Source organism: Sceloporus occidentalis, unplaced genomic scaffold (assembly GCF_023333645.1).
Source record: "Sceloporus occidentalis isolate IW3139 unplaced genomic scaffold, rSceOcc1.0.p SCAF_45, whole genome shotgun sequence".
Classification (NCBI taxonomy): domain Eukaryota; kingdom Metazoa; phylum Chordata; class Lepidosauria; order Squamata; family Phrynosomatidae; genus Sceloporus; species Sceloporus occidentalis.
The window spans coordinates 214,587-234,380 of NW_028317025.1; the positions used below are offsets into that span (position 1 = coordinate 214,587).

General features: G+C 41.0%; 1 protein-coding gene across 1 annotated transcript; it reads left to right on the forward strand.

Annotated features, from left to right (window-relative positions):
- The first annotated feature begins 944 nt into the window (after nucleotides 1-944).
- On the forward strand, nucleotides 945-19,515 carry LOC149289402 (AP-1 complex subunit mu-1). Its single transcript, XM_089490565.1, has 12 exons — nucleotides 945-986; nucleotides 7,356-7,512; nucleotides 8,003-8,070; nucleotides 8,497-8,627; nucleotides 9,025-9,172; nucleotides 11,231-11,357; nucleotides 11,523-11,665; nucleotides 12,766-12,837; nucleotides 12,925-13,083; nucleotides 18,612-18,737; nucleotides 18,864-18,939; nucleotides 19,493-19,515. The coding sequence occupies exons 1-12, from the start codon at nucleotides 945-947 to the stop codon at nucleotides 19,513-19,515; spliced, it is 1,272 nt and encodes a 423-aa protein (XP_089346691.1).
- Nucleotides 19,516-19,794: the final 279 nt, after the last annotated feature.

Below are 19,794 nucleotides of genomic sequence, written 5' to 3' on the forward strand. Positions count from 1 at the left end.
GGAGAGTCGCCGCAGGACTGCTGAAAGGTAAGTACAAGGGGGGGGGGACACACAACATTTTAAACTTTGTCCCAGGCGGCATTTTGTCTTGGGCCAGCCCTGTTGATACGTACCCTCCTATATACGCGGGAAGCTTTACCTCATTAATGAGCGACAAGAGGGTTTGTAATGGTGGCTACAAGTGGCAATGAATGGGCAAAAGCAAACAAAATTTTGCGATATTAACAATTTGCTTACAGCAGTTTCTTCGGAGATCACACTAGTTTTTTTTTGAGTAGTGCGAATGCACGAAACAGGCAATTTTCATTAAAAAAACACAACAAAAACATGTTCGTAGAAATCGAAATGTATAGATAACCCCTAAACCCCTAATGGTTTTACCTTAAAAAATAATATATAGTAAATGCAGATAAAAAATTAGATCATGCTCATCCACTTTTTGTTTTTAATTACATAAATTAATGAATGAGCGCTAAAAAAATTCCTTCTAAACTCTAAACATAAAAAAATAACACTTTAGGATTAAAGAAAAGCGGGAAGCTGCACAAAGACTGCTGATCGCTCGATAACAGTTTTAGTTTTCGATAGCCATATGGCAAGCATAACCACGTAGCATTTCTTATAATTGTCACGTATATGATTTATTAACAATGTGTGAAACCGGTAAAGATCCTTGTGTCGGTAGATTAGGTTATCGCGTGAAGCACTAGTTCCACAAACACACACGGGAATTTCACTCTACTGCCCCATTCCGTCTAAGTCATCATACCGCCATGTCGATAGGGGAAACTGCAGTGACAGCGCCAGCCGGATGCTATGCTATTGCACTTCCGGCCTGTGTGGACCGCTATAGAGAGGTAACGGGGATGCTGCTCTGAGGCAAGAGAACGAAGAGGAGACGGAGCTGTAGGGTTGGGGTTGAGGGCGTTTCAGCTGCTGGAAGGATGTCGGCCAGCGCCGTGTACGTGCTGGACCTGAAGGGGAAGGTGAGTGGCGGCAGGTCTGTGTGTCGGGGTGGGCAGTCGCAGCCTTGGCAGAAGGGCCCGGGTGTCGGCGGGGGTGGCATAGTTACTGAGCGTGTGTCTGGGGCCTAGCTGGCATGTCACTGTCTGTTCATGTGATTCTATTAGCCTTGCCGTGTGACTGCTCTGAACACTACCCGTATCTGTATGTCATGTGGCCACAGACATATTTAGATCTGTATTGTTTTAATTGCAGTGTTTGCAGGCACCCCATTCTTTAAGCGATACATTTTATTTTTGGTACAGGACTGACTCGTTGCTCCCTGCTAGTACATGTAAATGAAATGTAACATTGATCACCCGTTTACCTTAGAGGTTTTTTGTTTTTTTTGAGGTGGGGGTGTCTATTGGTTAAGATTTCCATCAACACATCGACTACCTTGAGGCTTGTTTAGGGAACACATTATGGGTTGGATATTTTGTTTGGCAATGGTTATTATTTGTACCTTAATGTATAGGCTAAGCACATTAAATCACAAGTCTCATTAAGTCTGTCCTTTTCTTTTCCCCACTTTCCCAATCAGAAATGATTGAAGTAACGGCGCTTTAAATCTTTGTTTTGTTGCTTTGGTAACTGATACCAAAGTAGATTAAACAAAAATTCCTTCTGCGTTCTTCAAATTCAAGTCGTAATTCTCTTGTTAAGTCTCCTTTACTTTGGAGATTCAGAGATCAGAGTTTAATAATCCATTAACCAAGCCCCATGGATCCTAACACTTCACGGCAGTCACATCTTTAGGTGACTGGATTCCTTCTGGCCCCTGGTACCCTTCCACTGTATCCCCATCATTAGTTGTACTGTAACGGGGTTATACTATTGATAAACAGGACATAACTTGTGGTGCGTCACATAACAATTTGGAGTTTCAGAAACTAATGGGCCCTGTTCAAATGAGCATGCAATCTAAACATAGATCATATAGGTGCATTCTCTGCTTTCTTTTTTTTTTTTTTTTTTAACATGCTAATTTCCCCAGGTGAATGCTTCTGTTGCATTATTGCATCCGTAAAGTGGATAGGGAATATCGGTATAATGTCGGCTAGTGGGTCTTATCTATATATCTTTCCAGCCTGGGATGGTATAACTGCTTAGGGCATTAGAATGGGTTTTTTTCAGGGTCTTCAATGCACATTTTGCTACGGTGTAATGCCCTAAGCAGTTCTTGGGCTTTTACATTCATTTGCTCTGGCAATTTATTAGTGTGAAATGTTTTTCATGAGATGAGAGATCTTGTTCCTGAGGTTACACTAATTCTTTTGGTCACCACAGGTTGTTTGCTTTGGTTGCAACACTCCTTCCCCACATGCCAAGTTGTTGATTCCATGGCATGTGTATTTTGTAATTAACCATCTGCACGGTTCTCACCCTGGCCGAAAAACATACACGTTTCATTCATTGCATGAATCAACAGTCAGGCACCGTTTTAACCCTTTGCTAAACCAGTAATTGGATTCACATGTAAATGCATTGATTATGCATATGTGATACAAATATTTCTTGTCTTAATAGTTTTTTGAAGGATCTCATTAGACTCCGTAAAATTCTCTCATGAGCCAGCACCAAATCTGGCTGGTGGTGCATATGGTGTGCATGGATCAGATGCTTCTTAATCCCTCCGTTGCATCGTGAATGCTGCTGCTGGACTTGACTTTCTTACCCACCGCTATAGGAGAAGTCCTCTCCCCTTTGTGGCTCATTTTGCTGGTTACCTGTGTGCTTCAGGATTCAATTAAAAATCCAGACTCTCACTTTGAAAGCTCCCCACAGTAGTTCCCTTTACTTACATTTCCTGACTCTTGACTGGTATCTATCTGGTTCTATGTCTATCCTCATGTCTGATTTCTACTTCCCAATAATGGTTACAAGTTTCTCAAGGGCTGTCCCATTCTTATAGAATGCCCTTCCCTGGCTCATCTGACTCCCCCCCCCCCCCCACCTTCAATCCTTAAAAAAAATCCCTCAACGAGTTCTTTAAGGATGCTTATCAACTGACTCGTGAACTCCCACTTACTTATCTCTAGCTCAGCTTTCCTAGACCCTATCCTGCTATTGGACTGTATTTCTATCTAGCAGTATTATTTAACTCTTGTGTAAAATACCATTGCGATGGGTGGACACCTTTCCTGACATTACATAACATATAACACCATAAGTTGATTGTAAACTCTTTTGAGCAGGGCCCTCCTTACCTTTTTTGTTTCTGTAAGTCAAAATTGTTATGTCATGTTCATTGTACAGCGCTTCAGAATGTGATGGTGTTTCATAAGGGCATATAGCCAAATGCATCAAAGTGTTGATGATTGGAGCTTCCTTTTTAGTTTCTCAATTGTGGTGTGATGTGAAAGGGCTAGAATACCTGGGTTCCCCTCTCTACAAATTTGTGTAGCAAACACCAGCTGTTCTCAACAGCTGCTGACCTGAGCCAATCAGCAGCCATCTTTCATCTTCCATACAGAAATCTCATGAGGTACATGAGACGTCAATGAAAGGCATGCATTTGTTTGAAACACACTAAGGGAGGAACAAAAGCTGCAAATTTGTCACGGACTGATTCGCTTTTCTACCAAAAAAATAAATAAAATTGAAGTCTATGAACTCCTCTTAGTCAATGATTGGCCCCTGGAACAAGTAGCCTAATATGGTTTCTTGCTAACAGATGTAGTGTGGAATCTTAAGTGCCAACATGCTGCCAGCTGATCTATTGTGAGCTACAATGGAGGGGTTAAACATTTATACCCTAAAACCCATTTCCCCCCAATAAAAAAGTTTAAAACATGTTTTTTTTATTTTTAAACAGAAATGTGTTTAAGAGCATTTGTTGACTTCTAATTCTCATCAGTCTCGCACACAACTACTTGTAGGGTTTGTCTACTCATTGTACGACGTTACGGAATATGATGGTACTATAAAAAATAACTAACCCATCTAGTCTGCCCATTTTTCCTGATGTAGAGACTCTGATCTTAATTAGTCCTCGGTCTTGTCTCACGTTCAGGATTGCTTTATTTCTGTTCCGTAAACTCTCTCGTCGTTTTAACCTCTACTGCTTCTCTCTATAACATATAAAAATAGCAAAATGCACCTGTATTTAGTAGACTTTGGCTTCACATTCCAGCTCTTCTGACATCCACGGTGATCTGTTGCTTGCTGAGAAAGCAGTGGTAGGAAATGCTCCAACTGAAACCTAAACTTCAGTGGTGTTGCTGAAATGCCTCGATCACGAGGCATTCAGTGACACCGAACACTCGCCCCAGAACACGTGATTTTGCCACTCGCAAGATGGCGGCACGTCCTTTACAAAAAAAACCCAACAATGTTGGAAAAGTTCGCCAGAGGGTCTCCAGACCCTCTAGACAACTCTGGCTCCACTTGCAGGTTGAATACGGGTACATTGGTCGTTAAGTGACCGTTTTTTGCGTGACGTGCTTGACCCGTCAATGGGCGGTAAGGGGTTAAATAATACAGTTAACCTACTTACAAAGTAAAATGCATCATTTGTTTAAGGGGCTGGTTTGACTCTATTAATGTAAAGCGAAGGCAGAGAGTTGAAGTCACATCTCTCTTTAGTCAATAGACCTCAGTGTCTTGCTTAGTAACTTATACTTAATCGGTGTGTGTGTGTATGCTTGTGTAATATATATACCGTGTTTGCTCGATTATAAGACGACCCCCCAAATCTGAATATTAATTTAGGAAAAAAAGGGAAAAAGCCCGAATATAAGACGACCCTATAGGAAAAAAGTTTTACCAGTAAATGTTAATTCATGTAAACTATTTTTTTAATAAAAGCTATGATTGAGAAAAATATTTTGGTTTTATTTCCTTCTATTTTCCAACCTGCCCCCCAGTTATGCACATCTGCCCCAGAAATGCCTTATACCCCCTATATGCCACTGTGCCCCATGATATGCCTTTTAACCCTCTAAATGCCACTGTGCCCCATGATATGCCTTTTAACACTATATGCCACTGTGCCCCATGATATGCCTTTTGACCCCCTATGTGCCACTCTGCCTCCAGAAATGCCTTATACCCCTATATGCCACTCTGGCATTAAGGGGGTTAAAAGGCATATTATGGGCAGAGTGGCATATAGGGAGGTTTAAGGCATTTCAGGAGGCAGAGTGGCGTATAGAGAGTTAAAAAGGCATTTCTGGAGGCAGAGTGGCATTAAGGGGGTTAAAAGGCATTTCATAGAACACTCTGCCTCCAGAAATGCCTTGTGCCCCCCCATTTAACACTCCCTTCAACCCCCCCCCAACTTACCGCTGCTTCTGACTCCCCTGTCATGCAGCCGGGGCAGCGTGTAGATGTCTACGCGATTCGTGTAGACAACTTATGCTGCAGCCGGAAGGAGGTGTGGCTAGCAGCGGGGGTTGTCTGCGTCTTACTCAGAAGCACCGGTAAGTGGGTCCCCTGCAGCTGCGGGGGATCTGGATCTAAGTAGTCTCATAGTCAGACCTATTTGAGGTCTGATTATGAGATGACCCCGATTATAAGACGAGGGGTATTTTTCAGAGCATTTGCGCTGGAAAAAAAATCTCGTCTTATAATCGAGCAAATACGGTATATATAATATATATATTATATTATTGATGTTTCTGTTTTTATGGTAAAGTATGTTTGCTCTCTGGTTTTCTGATCTATAGGATAATTTAGAATTGAATGCAAGCCTATGCCTGTATCCCAAAAATGGTGACACTTGGTATGTCAGTAAGCAAGTTTATGAAGTTTCCATGTCTGCAGGAGTTCCAGAAGTCATGATACTTTCAGGAATGCTCCTACATAAAGAAAAATTCACCCTAGTCTAGTTTAAATCTGCCTGCAAATATTTAACTTTTCTTTAATATTTCTGCTTACGAAGTGACTACCCAGACCATTAGTCAACCAGACCGCCAATGGGAATCATGTTTGATTAGATTCCAGTATAGTTGTTATTCAGTAACTTTGACATTTTCTTTCAAGCCAAATAAATGCCGACTCAGTAAGTTACAGTGTTCTGTAATTGTTTTGCAGACAATGGTTTCACCTATTATTCCTCTATAGCAGAGTTATTTTCTACTTTATGATAGTACTTGATATGATTTAACGTGCTTGACTGAATCTTCAGATACAAAATAAGGGGACTAATTGTTCCACTTTATCTGTAATTATCTCTGATTCCTGTAGGTTCAAGTTGTTGATTGGTTCAGGTGGCCTTGGGTAGAAAGAAGGCAATAAGTTAATACAATTTTTTAAAACAAAATAGTTTAAAAAACAATTACACTGATTGCCAAGAAAACCACCTCGTTATATAGATTGTTGTTGTAAATGAAACTGTGATTTCTACTGTTCCCCCTTAAGTTTTTATTCCGTGAAGGGCCCCACTCGGTGCTCTTAACTACGGCTTCTAACTAAACTGGGTGTATCCAGGAGAGTTATGGTTTCAGCTGATCTTGTCCTACATACGGTAATTCTTAGGTGACTTTCAAGAATTGTTGCTGATTTTGTTATACAGGGCTAGCCAGGCTCTTCTTACAGCTGAAGCTCATTGATATTGGACCTTTTATAACGTGTAAAAACTTTCCTTCTAGTAAATGAACTTGCTTGACATCTCAAATTGTGACCACAGTTATGTTTATGCCTGTTACGTAATGATAAGAATACATCCTTAAACAAAGGTAAAACAGAACCTTACCATTTCTTATGCCAGTTTGCCAACAATTTGTGCGTGTGCTTTTTTTTTTTTTTTTTTTTTTTTTTAATGCCATCCACTAAGAGAAGCGATAGATGAATGTGTTGTCATTGTGTAAAAAAGTTAAAATAACATAAAAGCATAGGGCATTGTGGTTACTACATGACTTGAAAAGGACAGGAATCCTGTGGTGAAGAGAAGGAAGCCAAACACTTGGGTATCATCCACATGTTAAAGTTGCAGGAAAGCCTGCGATACAGGACATGTTATTTTATACTTTTCTCTAATTTGTACCCCTACTCTGTGTCTTTGAAATGGATGAATGGCAGTAATATACACAAGATTTTCCAGTAGCTTTTACTTGAAGTATTACCACATTGTTGGCCAACAAATATTCCCCCTAGTTTTTTGTTTTTTTTTATAGTGCTCCCATTAAAATCAGTGGTGGGTCTTGTGGCAGCCACACATGTTTGATTGGTACACATTGATGTATCAAACCTAATACCAACCTCAATGTCTGTGCGAAATAGTCCTCTTGTTAAGATCCTTAAATATGAGCAGCTCTGTTTTAGTTTCTTCATGTAAAAACAAACACTAATTACACTTTCACATTTGTTTTTTTCTAACCTGTTAACTGGTTTTATTGTGTTTCATGAAGGTCCTTATCTGTCGTAACTACCGAGGAGATGTGGATATGTCGGAGGTAGAGCACTTCATGCCAATCCTAATGGATAAGGAAGAAGAAGGGACACTTTCACCCATTCTGGCCCATGGAGGAGTCCGCTTTATGTGGATTAAGCACAACAATTTATATCGTATCCTGTCTTGTTCTTTATCATTTCTTGCCCAGATAAGGCAATAATGGGTGCAATGCATGCTCTGCAAACAAAAGCTATATTTTACATTTGACATGGTGTTAGGTTACTAATAATTGGCCTAAAATGCTGACGTGTTTTCTTTTCTTCATGGCCTTCGACAATGCAGCGATCGGTTCTTGATTTTAGAAACCCGAAGTCCAGGTTTTACCATACCTTATTCTTATGGTCACACACACACTCACAGTGGCAGAGGTAATTCCAATAAACACTGGATAATGACTATCAGTAAATGTCATAGACTGATAAAAATGAGCCACATCCTGCAGTGCACTTTATAATCCCAAGATGTGTGTGATCACAATACATTGCTCATCTTTTAGCAACAATGTACCGGGTCTACCTGTTATCCAGCGTTTGCCTAAAGTACTATGACTCCTTTGAGTAAACAATCTCCATTGACTAATGTTTACCTTAACAAAAAGCTTAGTTGTCGCCACCTCCAAGAAGAATGCTTGTGTATCCTTGGTATTTTCATTTCTTTACAAAGTGGTCCAGGTATGTATTCAAATATATTTTACTGCAAATCAAAATGTAAGTCACAAAATAGCCCTTACATTAAAACCTTATCTTCCTGAGCATAGAAGTTGAAATATATAACACTGCGAATGCTGGACGTGTAATATAGAACAAGCTTTCTAGCAGTTTTGTTGTCAAGAAGTAAACTTCTAAACAAGCATACATTGTGTATTAAGTTGAGAAATATTATACCTGTTCAGTGTCTGGAACGATTTCTATGACATTTCTTCAGTCTGAGTAATTCTGAATGATGCATCTACATTTATGTAGTTATAGTGGTATAAAGAAAAAAGCTTTAAGACCTCTTCTGAAAAAACAATTATGGGTAGATGCCAGTTGTCATCTTACCATATAGTTTAAATATAGTCTACAGTAGTATATTAAACTTTTTTTTTTTTTCTTCAGGTATTTTCTGAGTACTTCAAAGAGCTTGAAGAAGAAAGTATCCGGGACAATTTTGTCATCATATACGAGTTGTTGGATGAATTAATGGATTTTGGCTATCCACAAACAACAGATAGCAAAATCTTACAGGAGTAAGTAGAGCACATATCTTAGTTAATGCTGAACTTTTGTAGTTTTTAGTGTATGAACCTTTTACTAGTGTGTCTTGATGCACAGCCATACTTTTTATCACCATAATACCATAACTATTTTGCTCAGTTTAAAGTTCAACTCTCTTCTAATGTAATAGAAGAGAGGGGCACCTGCACTCGAAGCTTGGTAAGCAACACGACCCAGTGTATTCCTTTACCCAACCTCCCCCATGGTCCCAATGCTTTCTCTGTGCATCTCTTCATGCAACTATTGGATTGACATTTCTAATTGGTTCATGGCTGTTGGAAACTTGTATTCATGCTATGAATGAAACCAATGTGCATTGGGTTGTATTTGTGTTGCCTGCCCTCCTATATCTGTGACTACATTTTCAAGGTACATCACTCAAGAAGGACACAAATTGGAAACTGGTGCCCCTCGACCACCCGCCACAGTCACAAATGCCGTGTCCTGGAGATCAGAGGGAATCAAATATAGGAAGAATGAAGTTTTCTTGGATGTTATAGAATCTGTTAATCTACTGGTAAATAACTTTTTAGTTAAGCTTTACTAGGAACACAACATAATGTGCATCCCCAAACCAGATCTGGCCACTGCCTTCACCTCAACAGTGTTAATATGCTATATTATATTATAACAATGTCCAAGAGCATGCCTGCCAGTCCCATGAAAAATGTCCCTGACTGCGAGATAGAATATTGTGGTAAAGCGCATCTGTACCAGTGTATACATGTTAATGTATAGATGCCATAGAATTATAAGGTTATTTGTCTGCACACACTCAATGCTGTCTTGAATTCTTTCAGGAAATTTCTCTCTCTCATTCTCCTGTTCATATTACTTTTGAGAAGTTGGTGTCCTGGCCCTACCATTTAGGTTCTACTCCATAGGTTAGGGCTTTAGGGAGCCCTGAAAACACAGTTCACCAAGGACTCTAGAAACCCTTAGCCCTGTCCTGAGTAAAATGTCACAGTACAGTCCCTGTTTGGTTCATTGTATATACACATTATAACTGTATAACACGAGATCAGTTTTTCATTTGAGCATGAAGGCCAGTGTTACTAGAGCTAGAAAGTAAGAATGTCCCTTCGGTGATTTTAAATAGTTTTGCTGAGCATGTCAAAAAAACATACAATACAAATGCCACCTAGTAGCAGTAGCAGGGAAGTGTAATTTCCCAGGTTAATAATTTATGCAATATGCTGTAAGGGATTCCTGGAGGCAACCAATCCCAGTTTTTTCTTGCAATGTATTTGGCAGAAATAAAAAAACAAATAGGCCTGTCTGCTTTGGCGACCACCGCCCCCCCGCCAACCATTAATTTATATGTAACTTTCTGCTCTGGACAACAGTTTGCTCATCTGTTTATCCCTCGCTTTTAAAAAAAAATTAAATAGAAATTAAAAAAAAAAAACAACATTGTGTTAGACCCTCCAAATAAGTAATAATGCACAAATTTTATTTCTCAAGTTGGCATTATTTGTCGTCCATAGTGTTTAAATAAGTGGCCTGATGCTTTTCCGGTGCACTTACGGATAAGCAGTGATCTCTTGCATAAGGATTGGGTGATTGTGTAATTACCTATTGTGTTTCTCGAAGCATAAAATTCCATAGAGGGTGTTGTCATGGTTTAGTATTTACAAAATAATAAGCTTAAAAAACATAGCTAAGTGTACTTGTGTTAAGCATATTTATTTTATGAAATTAACTTCTAGAGAAACAAAGTATTATAATACTATATTGACTTTTCCATCCATCTGCTCAGAGTGACTGGATTTGGATTATGAATCATTACCAGAGAAGTGAAAATAAAGTATCTTCCTTCTGTGGCCAATACAAAAATACACTTTTTTATTTATTATTATTTTACCTTCTGTTTGTTTTATTGAAGTAGTGAATCTGATTCCCTTGTCTTCAGTACCGCTTGCTTGGACTTTGGGTTGTACGTTAAAAGCAATTAGGCATTTCATTGGGTGCTATAATAGCTTCATTTTACCAGTTTGCGGCACCATTGCTTTTAAAGTGTAACATCCCATTGTTATCCCAAGTCTTTCCTATGGAAGTGACCGTGTGGTATGGTAAAATAGTTGCATATTTAATATATATATTAACTTTGTGGCTCATTTTCTTGTGGTGCAGTCTGAATGGATATCCTCCTATTTATGGTATGCGTTGTACATGTAAAAATGAATTAATGGAAGTTGACCTTGCACACACCATTGAGTTGCTTTGTAGGGGTAGCTTTCTGTTCATTATAATGCAGCTTTCCTTAGTCCTAGTCTAAGCATGCACACAATCAGTCTTCTGGTTAGTCAGGGGTTTTCATCACAAAACAATGCACTTCCACCATTGTTCACCCCAATTAGGGTTTAGAGCCGTGATTTCCCCTTGTTAGATATACGTGCTGCAGGTGACTTTGCAGACACCAAGGGCATATATGCGGGGACATGGTGTTACAAGTCTATTACATGTTAGTACAGACCTTCTGGTTAAAGTCATATTTCTTCGTTTTACAGATTTCTAGACTGTGACTAATGCACGCTTTTTTTTTGCCAGGAATATAACTGTGTTTCTTTTGCAGGTGAGTGCAAATGGCAATGTATTGCGGAGTGAGATAGTTGGATCAATCAAAATGAGAGTGTTTCTCTCAGGAATGCCTGAACTTCGTCTTGGATTAAACGATAAAGTGCTCTTTGAGAATACAGGACGTAAGTTAGTATGTCTTGGGACTACATTTTTTTCTTGTTCTCATACACATATGAGGAATGCTGCTTTTATTCTTTAACGCTGTCATTTAACTCTGAACACAAGACACACATCTTTTATTAATGTTTTAATGTTTCCACTTGCTAATTCTGTGATTTTAACCTAAGGAGGCAAGAGCAAGTCTGTGGAGCTAGAAGATGTCAAATTCCACCAGTGTGTGCGCCTTTCCAGATTTGAGAACGACCGAACTATATCCTTCATACCCCCTGATGGGGAATTTGAACTCATGTCTTATCGGTTGAACACACATGTGAGTACTCAAATAATAGCTGTTTCCTTACTTTGATGAGCAAAAAAACCCCTCAAGGTTCCAACATTACATAGTGCAAGTATCATGATAGGACAAAGCTGCTTAGAAAATGAGCTGAACAAACAAGATGGCATGTCTAGATTGATTCAGGACTCCAGAGAACTCGTTTCCAGTCCAGCGGCTGTGTGCTTTACATCGCATTGTACAGCTATCTTTGGCATGTGTGCAGCTGCTCGACTATGGAAACCCATTTCATGAAGCGCCTGATACGTAGTGCTTGTGCTGATGTTGCTTCCAGAGCCAGTTTGAAACTCTGTAAAACTGTATTTTATCTAATGAACAGGAATATGTGTATTGTAACATTTTTGGTATCTATTATGCAGTTAGTCAGCATAGGTTATATACAAACATAAACTTGGAAAACCAATAACCATTTTAAGGTCCCTCTCAATCCATAATGCACCTTATGAATTCATTCAGATATGCCACTCTACCCCCCCCTCCCAGAATTGCTGCCTTGCTGCCCAGACTCCTTGGTGTCCAGTGGGGGCACGTAGACAACCTCCGCTGCTGCCCGCCGCTTCTGCTCGGGCTTCTATGACGGAGCACCTGAAGGTCATATCATGCCGGCGCTCCGTTTATAGTAGTCCCGGCGAAAGTGCCGGGCAGCAGCGGAGGTTGTCTATGCGCGTAGGGCAGATGTCAGCCAGCTGCCAGAGAGGAGGATACAGGTGCCCTGCAGCTAATTGAAGAAAGGAAAAAAAAAAAAACATGCCTGGCCCCCGGAACTGCTTGTCCAAGATGTCGGACAATACAAATTGTGCATCCCTGTGCTAAACCCCAATTATAGGCCGCACCCCGACTTTAAAGACTTAAAGTGGGGGGCTATAATCTGGCCAATATGGTATGTTGTTGTTATCTTCGTTATTGCCAGTTTTAAGAGGGAAAATGTTTTTAGTTTATCGAAAAATGTTAAATGTATTTGCGGTTCAAAAATGTTTTGATGTAACATGTATTTTTAGTATAATTCCAATTGAATGCTGTCCTTGTATGTTTGGGGAAATTGTATTACTCACAATGTGTTTGTTTTATGTTTTTAGGTGAAACCTCTGATCTGGATTGAATCTGTAATTGAAAAACATTCCCACAGTCGTATAGAGTATATGATTAAGGTTTGTAAGCCTTGCGTACAGAGTAGTAAATCGTAAACTCTTTGAATAACCAACTGCAGATGCAAATGGATTTACTTTTCTCCCCAGGCCAAGAGTCAGTTCAAACGTAGATCAACGGCCAACAATGTGGAAATTCACATTCCAGTTCCAAATGATGCAGACTCTCCTAAGTTCAAAACCACAGTGGGAAGTGTGAAATGGGTCCCTGAGAACAGTGAAATAGTGTGGTCTATAAAGTCTTTCCCGGTATGAATAGCAATTATTCAACTTTTGCATGCCTCTACATCCATATGTACAAAATATACACAAGTACGTCGATGGGCAGGAATAATTCTACACTACATGTTGCTTAAAAATCCAGATGTATTCTTGCAGGGCTCCAGAGGTATCATCGGGTTGCTATATCCATTAGGAAATCGCACTGGCCATTTAATCAGATATCCCATAAAATAAGCATAGCGCCGTAAAATAAGGGAGCCCTTGTTTGATTTGATTTCACTGAAGTGAAATCAATACTATATCCAATATAACTTGTGTTCAGTATATTCATTAATGACAGTCATGGTGCTGGATAACCCAAACAGGAAAGAGATTTTAATCCCACTGATTTGGGAGTTTGCAGAAAGATAGAACATTTCTGCTCCCTGATATCACTAAAAGGGACCAACCAATGAATGGTTGATATAAAAAACAGTAATTTTACTCACCGTAAATTCTCTTTTCCCAAGTATAGTGGCAGTACCGTTGGGTTTGCTCTTTTCCCCTGGGACAAACACTGTAAAAAGATCGAAGGGTTAAGCTCCACCCCCCCCTTACCTTATAACCGCACGTACCGGCGTTACGAGTCAGTTAAAATAACAAGCGGACCAATTATCTTTATCTTTATTAACGAAATTTGGGAGGGAAACCTGTACTGCCACTATACTTGGGAAAAGAGAATTTACGGTGAGTAAAATTACTGTTTTTCCCGGCGTATAGTGGCAGTACCGTTGGGATATATCAAGATCCCCCCAAAAAAGGGAGGGAGTTAGACCTTAACAGCGTGAAGGACCTGACGTCCAAACTCAGCTGCCGCAGCAGAGGAAATGTCCAGTCTGTAATGTTTGATGAAAGTGTTCCATGAGGACCATGTTGCTGCTTTACAAATCTCCTCCGGAGAGACCGAAGACTTGGAGGCCCAGGAAACCGAGACGGCTCTCGTGGAATGAGCCGTAATCTGAGGAGGAATCGTGGCCCCACAGGAGTCATATGCCAGACGGATGGTATCTGTGAGCCATCTGGAAAGCGTAAATTTTGACACCGCTTGCCCTGAAGATCTTCCATGGAACTGAAGGAACAGATGGTCAGATGAACGAAAAGAAGAGGTACGTTCCAAATCTATGGTAAGAGCTCTCTTAACATCCAGAGAGTGCCAGTTACTTTCTTCTAGTGTCGCAGGATCTGGATAAAAGGTTGGCAGGACTATAGGTTGGTTAATATTAACCTGAGATAACACTTTAGGCAGGAATGACGGTCTGGGATACATCACCACCTTGTCTTGATGAAAGATGAGAAAATCTTTTGAGGCTGAGAGAGCCTGGAGTTCCCCAATTCGCCGTGCTGATGTGATAGCTACTAAAAATGCTGTCTTTAGTGAGAGGAATTTTAGCGAAACCTCCTGGAGAGACTCAAACGGAGACAAACACAGAGCTTTGAGTACCACGGTAAGATCCCATGGTGGAAAAACGATCTAACCGGAGGTCTCTTAATCGTGATGGCCTTAAAAAATCTCCGAATTAAGCGATCTGACGCCAGATCGAGTAGCATGAAATGACTGAGAACAGACACTTGACCTTTAAGTGTTGACACCTTGAGGCCCGCTGTAAATCCCCCATGTAAGAAGCGCAAAATGACCGGAATGGATGGATGGAGAAGTCTGCAGGTCTTGAGACTGACACCATTCCAGAAATTTCCTCCAGGTTCTTAGATAAATAGTTGATGTAGATAGTCTCACTGAACTCAAGAGGAGATTAGTCATTATAGGGTCTATGCCTTGATTTTTCAGGATCAGCCTTGCAGCAGCCAAGCTGTCAGTCTGTACATTTGGAGGATGTGGAGCGGAATCCCTTTCGTCTCCAAAACATCCGAGGACAACGGAAGTTCCCAATACGTTATCGAAAGTTGGCAAAGGTCTGAAAACCAACTCCGGTTTGGCCAAAACGGGAGAACTGCCAGCACTCTTGCCTTGTCCATCTTGACTTTGAGCAAGACTCGAGGAATCATCGACACCGGAGGAAAGATGTAGGCCAGGTTGAATTGCCACTTGATCTCCAATCCATCCAGAAAAGGAGGGTAATCCCTTCTGTACAGAGAGGCAAAAAGAGGCCATGAGATCCACTTCTGGCAAGCCTACTATTGCCACCAACTTCTGAAAAATAGTCGGATGAAGGGACCATTCTGCTTGAGAGCATCTGTTTCTGCTGAGGTCGTCTGCTAGTATATTGTTCTGACCACTGTTGTGGCGTTGTCTGATTGAACCTTTACAGGGTTGCCCAATATCCATGGCTTGAAGAATACTAGGGCCTTGAAGACGGCATTTAGTTCCCTGAAGTTCGAGGATTGACACGCCTCCTGCGTTGACCACTTCCCTTGTGCTGTGTGAGATTGGAAATGAGCTCCCCAACCAGTCTGGGATGCATCTGTGGTAACTATCAGCCACTGCTTGGGTTGGAATGACAGCCCGCTTATCAAATTTTGTTTGATTTTCCACCATTCTAATTGTCGAAGCATTTCCTGAGATATCAGAATATCTTTGTCTAGGTCCTCGTCGTTTCTGGACCAGTGGAACAGAACGTGCCATTGGAGAGGCCTCATTCTTGCCTGTGCCCAGGCTACTGCCGGCATGGTGGAAGTCATAAGTCCCAAAACGCTCATTACCCTTCTGATAGGGCAGAAGGGGTATGCTTGGAGATCGGCGACCCTTAGCCCGATGCGTTTGGCTTTGTCTTTTGGAAGAAAAAGATGTAGAGATCTTGAGTCTACCCGAAACCCAAGAAACTTGATCTCTGTTTGTGATTTAAGTTTGATTTGGCTACATTCAGAAGCCAACCATGGTCTTTGAGCAGAGCGATCGTCACTTGAAGATCTATTAAGAGTTCTGCAGCGGATGAAGCTTTTATCAGCTAGTCGTCCAGATATGGAACCACAGCTATTCCTCTCAATCTTAGTTCTGCCGCCAAAGGGGTGAGAATCTTGGTGAAGACTCTTGGAGCGGTTGATAGGCCAAAGGGTAGCGCCTTGAATTGAAAGTAATGGAGACCTTGGCTTGTGATCACTGCAAATCTTAGAAATCTTCTTGACTTTACCGCTATAGGCACATGTAGGTAAGCGTCCTGAAGGTCTAGGGAAGCCATATAATCCCCTCTCTGAATCATTTGAGTAACCGAAGAGATGGTTTCCATACGGAAGTGTTGGTATGGAATATGTTGGTTGACGAACTTCAGATCCAGTACGGGACGAAAAGTGCCACCTGGCTTTGGGACCAGGAACAAACGGGAGTAAACCCCCTGAAAAAGCTGTGTCTTTGGAACGTTTTCTATAACTCCCTGCCTGAGGAGTTTTGATGCTGCCCTGATTAACGCTGTATTCTTGTTCACTGATGGGTAAGAGGAGACTAGAAAACAATTGTGTGGAGGACTGCAAAATCTTATGGTGTAGCCTTCCGATATAATCTGACGGATCCAAGGGTTGCTGGTAGTCTGGAACCATCTTTCCCGAAACATCCGAAGGCGACCTACTACTTTGTCAGAACCGTCTCGCCCTATCTTGTCTAGCCGCTTTAGGGTGAAATCTGGTGTCTTTATTTTGTTTCCGAAAGGAAGACTTATTGTGAGGATACCTGCGGTTCCATTTAGGCTTTCTTGGTGTCCGACATTTGTTTCAAAAGTTCTTCCAGAGGAGAACCAAAAAGCTTTTTCCTCTCAAACGGTAAATCACACAGTGAAGATTTAGATGCAGAATCAGCGTTCCAGGATCTAAGCCAAACTGCTCTTCTGGCAACTGTAGACAGCCCCATATTACGGGCGGATAGCTTGACCAATTCTTCCACCGTATCAATCAAAAATTCATTAGAAAGCTTCAAAATTTTTTAGAAGTTGAGAAAGATCCTTATCTGCATCCTCCAGAACATGGTCTTCCAATTTCTGGAGCCATAAGCCTTGAGCTCTCGCTACCGCTGATGCTGCTTTGCTTTGAAGCCCTGCTGCTTGGAAGATTCTTCTATTAGCAGTCTCTGCTCTCTTGTCCATGGTATCTTTTAAGCCGGAAACTTCTCCAATTGGCAACGTAGTTTTTTTAGACAACTGAGCGATCTGGATATCAACTTTAGGAAGCTCTTCCCATATAATGTCATCTTGAAGCTTAAAAATTTGTTTGAAGTGCTTTGAAAGAAAAGCTTGCTTACTTGGATGCTTCCACTCACGCTGTACAAATTCCATAAGGTGGAATTCTTAGCTTCTGGATTCAGTAATACATGATTCACTTCTTTAACGAATTTTCCCAGTTCTTGAGAGGGAAAACCGGATTCGGATTCAGAATCTACGGAACTAGACACATCCATAGATGAACGGGAACATTCCCCCGATGACAACTCTGATGTGGATGAACTTCGCTCTCTCCTGCGTTTTTTACTTGGCTTGTCTTGTACCGTTGGTTTGGCAGCCTCCTTAAACGCTTGGAATGTTTGAGACAAATTATCCTGGAACCAGGATAAAAAAGACTGGATATCCTTCTATTTCTCCTTTGCCAGGATATCTGCTAAACACTGCTGGCATGTCTTCCTCTTGTAGCCATCTGGGAGAGGAGTATTACATTCAAGGCAAGCCAAATGTTTAGACTTGCATGAAGCCTTTTTGGGAGGAGCAGAAGGCATTTTATCCTTCCCTGGAGAAGGGGTTAACATATTTTTGGTGTATCAATATAAAGATCACCAAAAAACCGTGTGGGCGGTCAGACAACACGGCAAAACCTGTCCTGACACACACTCTTGTCGCTTGAATTTGGCGCCAAAAACAGATGATCCGAACCGCGCATGCGTTGTAGCGCGGCCGGACCATCAGTGGAACGCATAGCCACCCGGGCGTGCGTTCCACCGTACTGTGCATGCTCCTCCCCTGGCTGCTTAAATCACCGCTACAGAATCAGTCTGTAACGTGGTGTCGATGAGAAGCAGCCGAGCTCCCACCCAGGGAGCGAACGGACTGCAGGACCCCCTCTTGGCGGGCACAATCCGTGTGCCGACCGATGATTCAAGCGGAGCCGAACCCCCAGTGCTCGTCCCTGCGGGACAAAAAAGAACCGACTCGTAACGCCGGTACGTGCGGTTATAGGGTAATGGAGGGGGTGGAGCTTAACCCTTCGATCTTTTTACAGTGTTTGTCCCGGGAAAAGAGCAAACCCAACGGTACTGCCACTATACCCCGGGAAAATCTAACTTTTGTGTCACGTGTGTCAGAGTTCCCTGACATTTTATGTTGGTTGTGATTTTTACGATTAAAGGATTTTCTGGGGAGGTTTTGCCAGTTACAGTACCAGATCAGAGCTGTAACTGGACTCTTGTTGCCCGGGACAGGTGGTGTCCAGGTAATATTAATCATTCTTTTAACTTGGCGCTCCAGCTTGGTCCCTGATGTTTGTGGACCACCCTTTTGGCAACAAATAGGGAGAGTGATTTATTCATGATACTGTTTAGTTAGTTTTTTTTTTTGTTTTTTTTTAACTTTTGATATGTCTTTCAGGGTGGCAAAGAATATCTCATGAGAGCTCACTTTGGCCTCCCGAGTGTCGAGGCAGAGGATAAAGAGGGCAAACCCCCAATCAGTGTGAAATTTGAGATTCCTTACTTTACCACCTCAGGAATCCAAGTATGTGAATACAATTTTAATGGATTTTCCTTTGTTTTCTAATTTTCACAGTGGATTTTAATATATATTTAAGTATATATTCCTGTATTATAATTCTATCTTTTTTTTTTCCACCGTATTTTAAAGGTTCGTTACTTGAAAATTATTGAAAAGAGTGGTTATCAGGCTTTGCCTTGGGTGCGTTATATAACCCAAAATGGAGGTAAAGTATATAAAATATCTACTTTGAGTTGTTGTGTTATTGTGTTGTATTTAGCATGTAAATTGGAGCCATGGTATTCCTGGAAATTTAAACCCCAGGCGGGCACTATGCATTTCTTTCCTACTGGGATACCTCCTTTTTAATGTTACTGCCGGTCCACTGGAGTGTGCTATTAAGATGACTTCACAGTGTAGATATAGCATAGCCTAATTAATAAAACATGGGTATACCTATGGAGAGAGACATTGAAGAATACTACTTTCACTGTTACTTTTTTCATTTAAATAGTCTTATTTAATGTACGCCTTCATCAAATGACTTTGGCTTTAGGAGTCTTGCCCTATAAATCTGAAAGTGTTCTGACATCTGTTGGTCCCCTTTTTATAGGAAGGCTTTTCAGCTCCTTATTAATGCGCATGATTTAACAATGAGATGCTGGACTTTTGGCTGTATAGTGGATGTCTAAAATCTGTGTCACATTGTATTGTTTATCACTGTGTCAACATTTCTGTCTGTGAAAATCCTAATTATATTTGTATTTTTCTTTTTATAGACTATCAGCTTCGTACACAGTAAGAAGAGTCTTTTTGCAGTCATCTAGCTATACTACGCAGAGCAATTTATTTAGATGGGGATCTGGTTATTGTACTCAAATGGATTGGTGAAGGAGAAGGCCAAACACAAAAGTTCAGGGACAGTTATTTTCTAATGAAGCCTGCTTGCAGCTTAATTGCAGAATAGCAAAACGTGGCAATGCTTTATCACACATGGTTTTGTATGTTTTGCAGCACTTTTGCTCTCGGGCCATCTGATCATGTAGGCATCCATATTACCTATTACATATTATCATATTAC

Bases quoted from the DNA above. Each gene is read 5' to 3' on its own strand.
- LOC149289402 (XM_089490565.1), top strand. From the start codon at position 945: ATGTCGGCCAGCGCCGTGTACGTGCTGGACCTGAAGGGGAAG. The intron at 13,084-18,611 runs GTATGAATAGCA...TATGTCTTTCAG, and splicing joins GGTCTATAAAGTCTTTCCCG to GGTGGCAAAGAATATCTCAT. The intron at 18,940-19,492 runs GTAAAGTATATA...TTCTTTTTATAG, and splicing joins TTATATAACCCAAAATGGAG to ACTATCAGCTTCGTACACAG.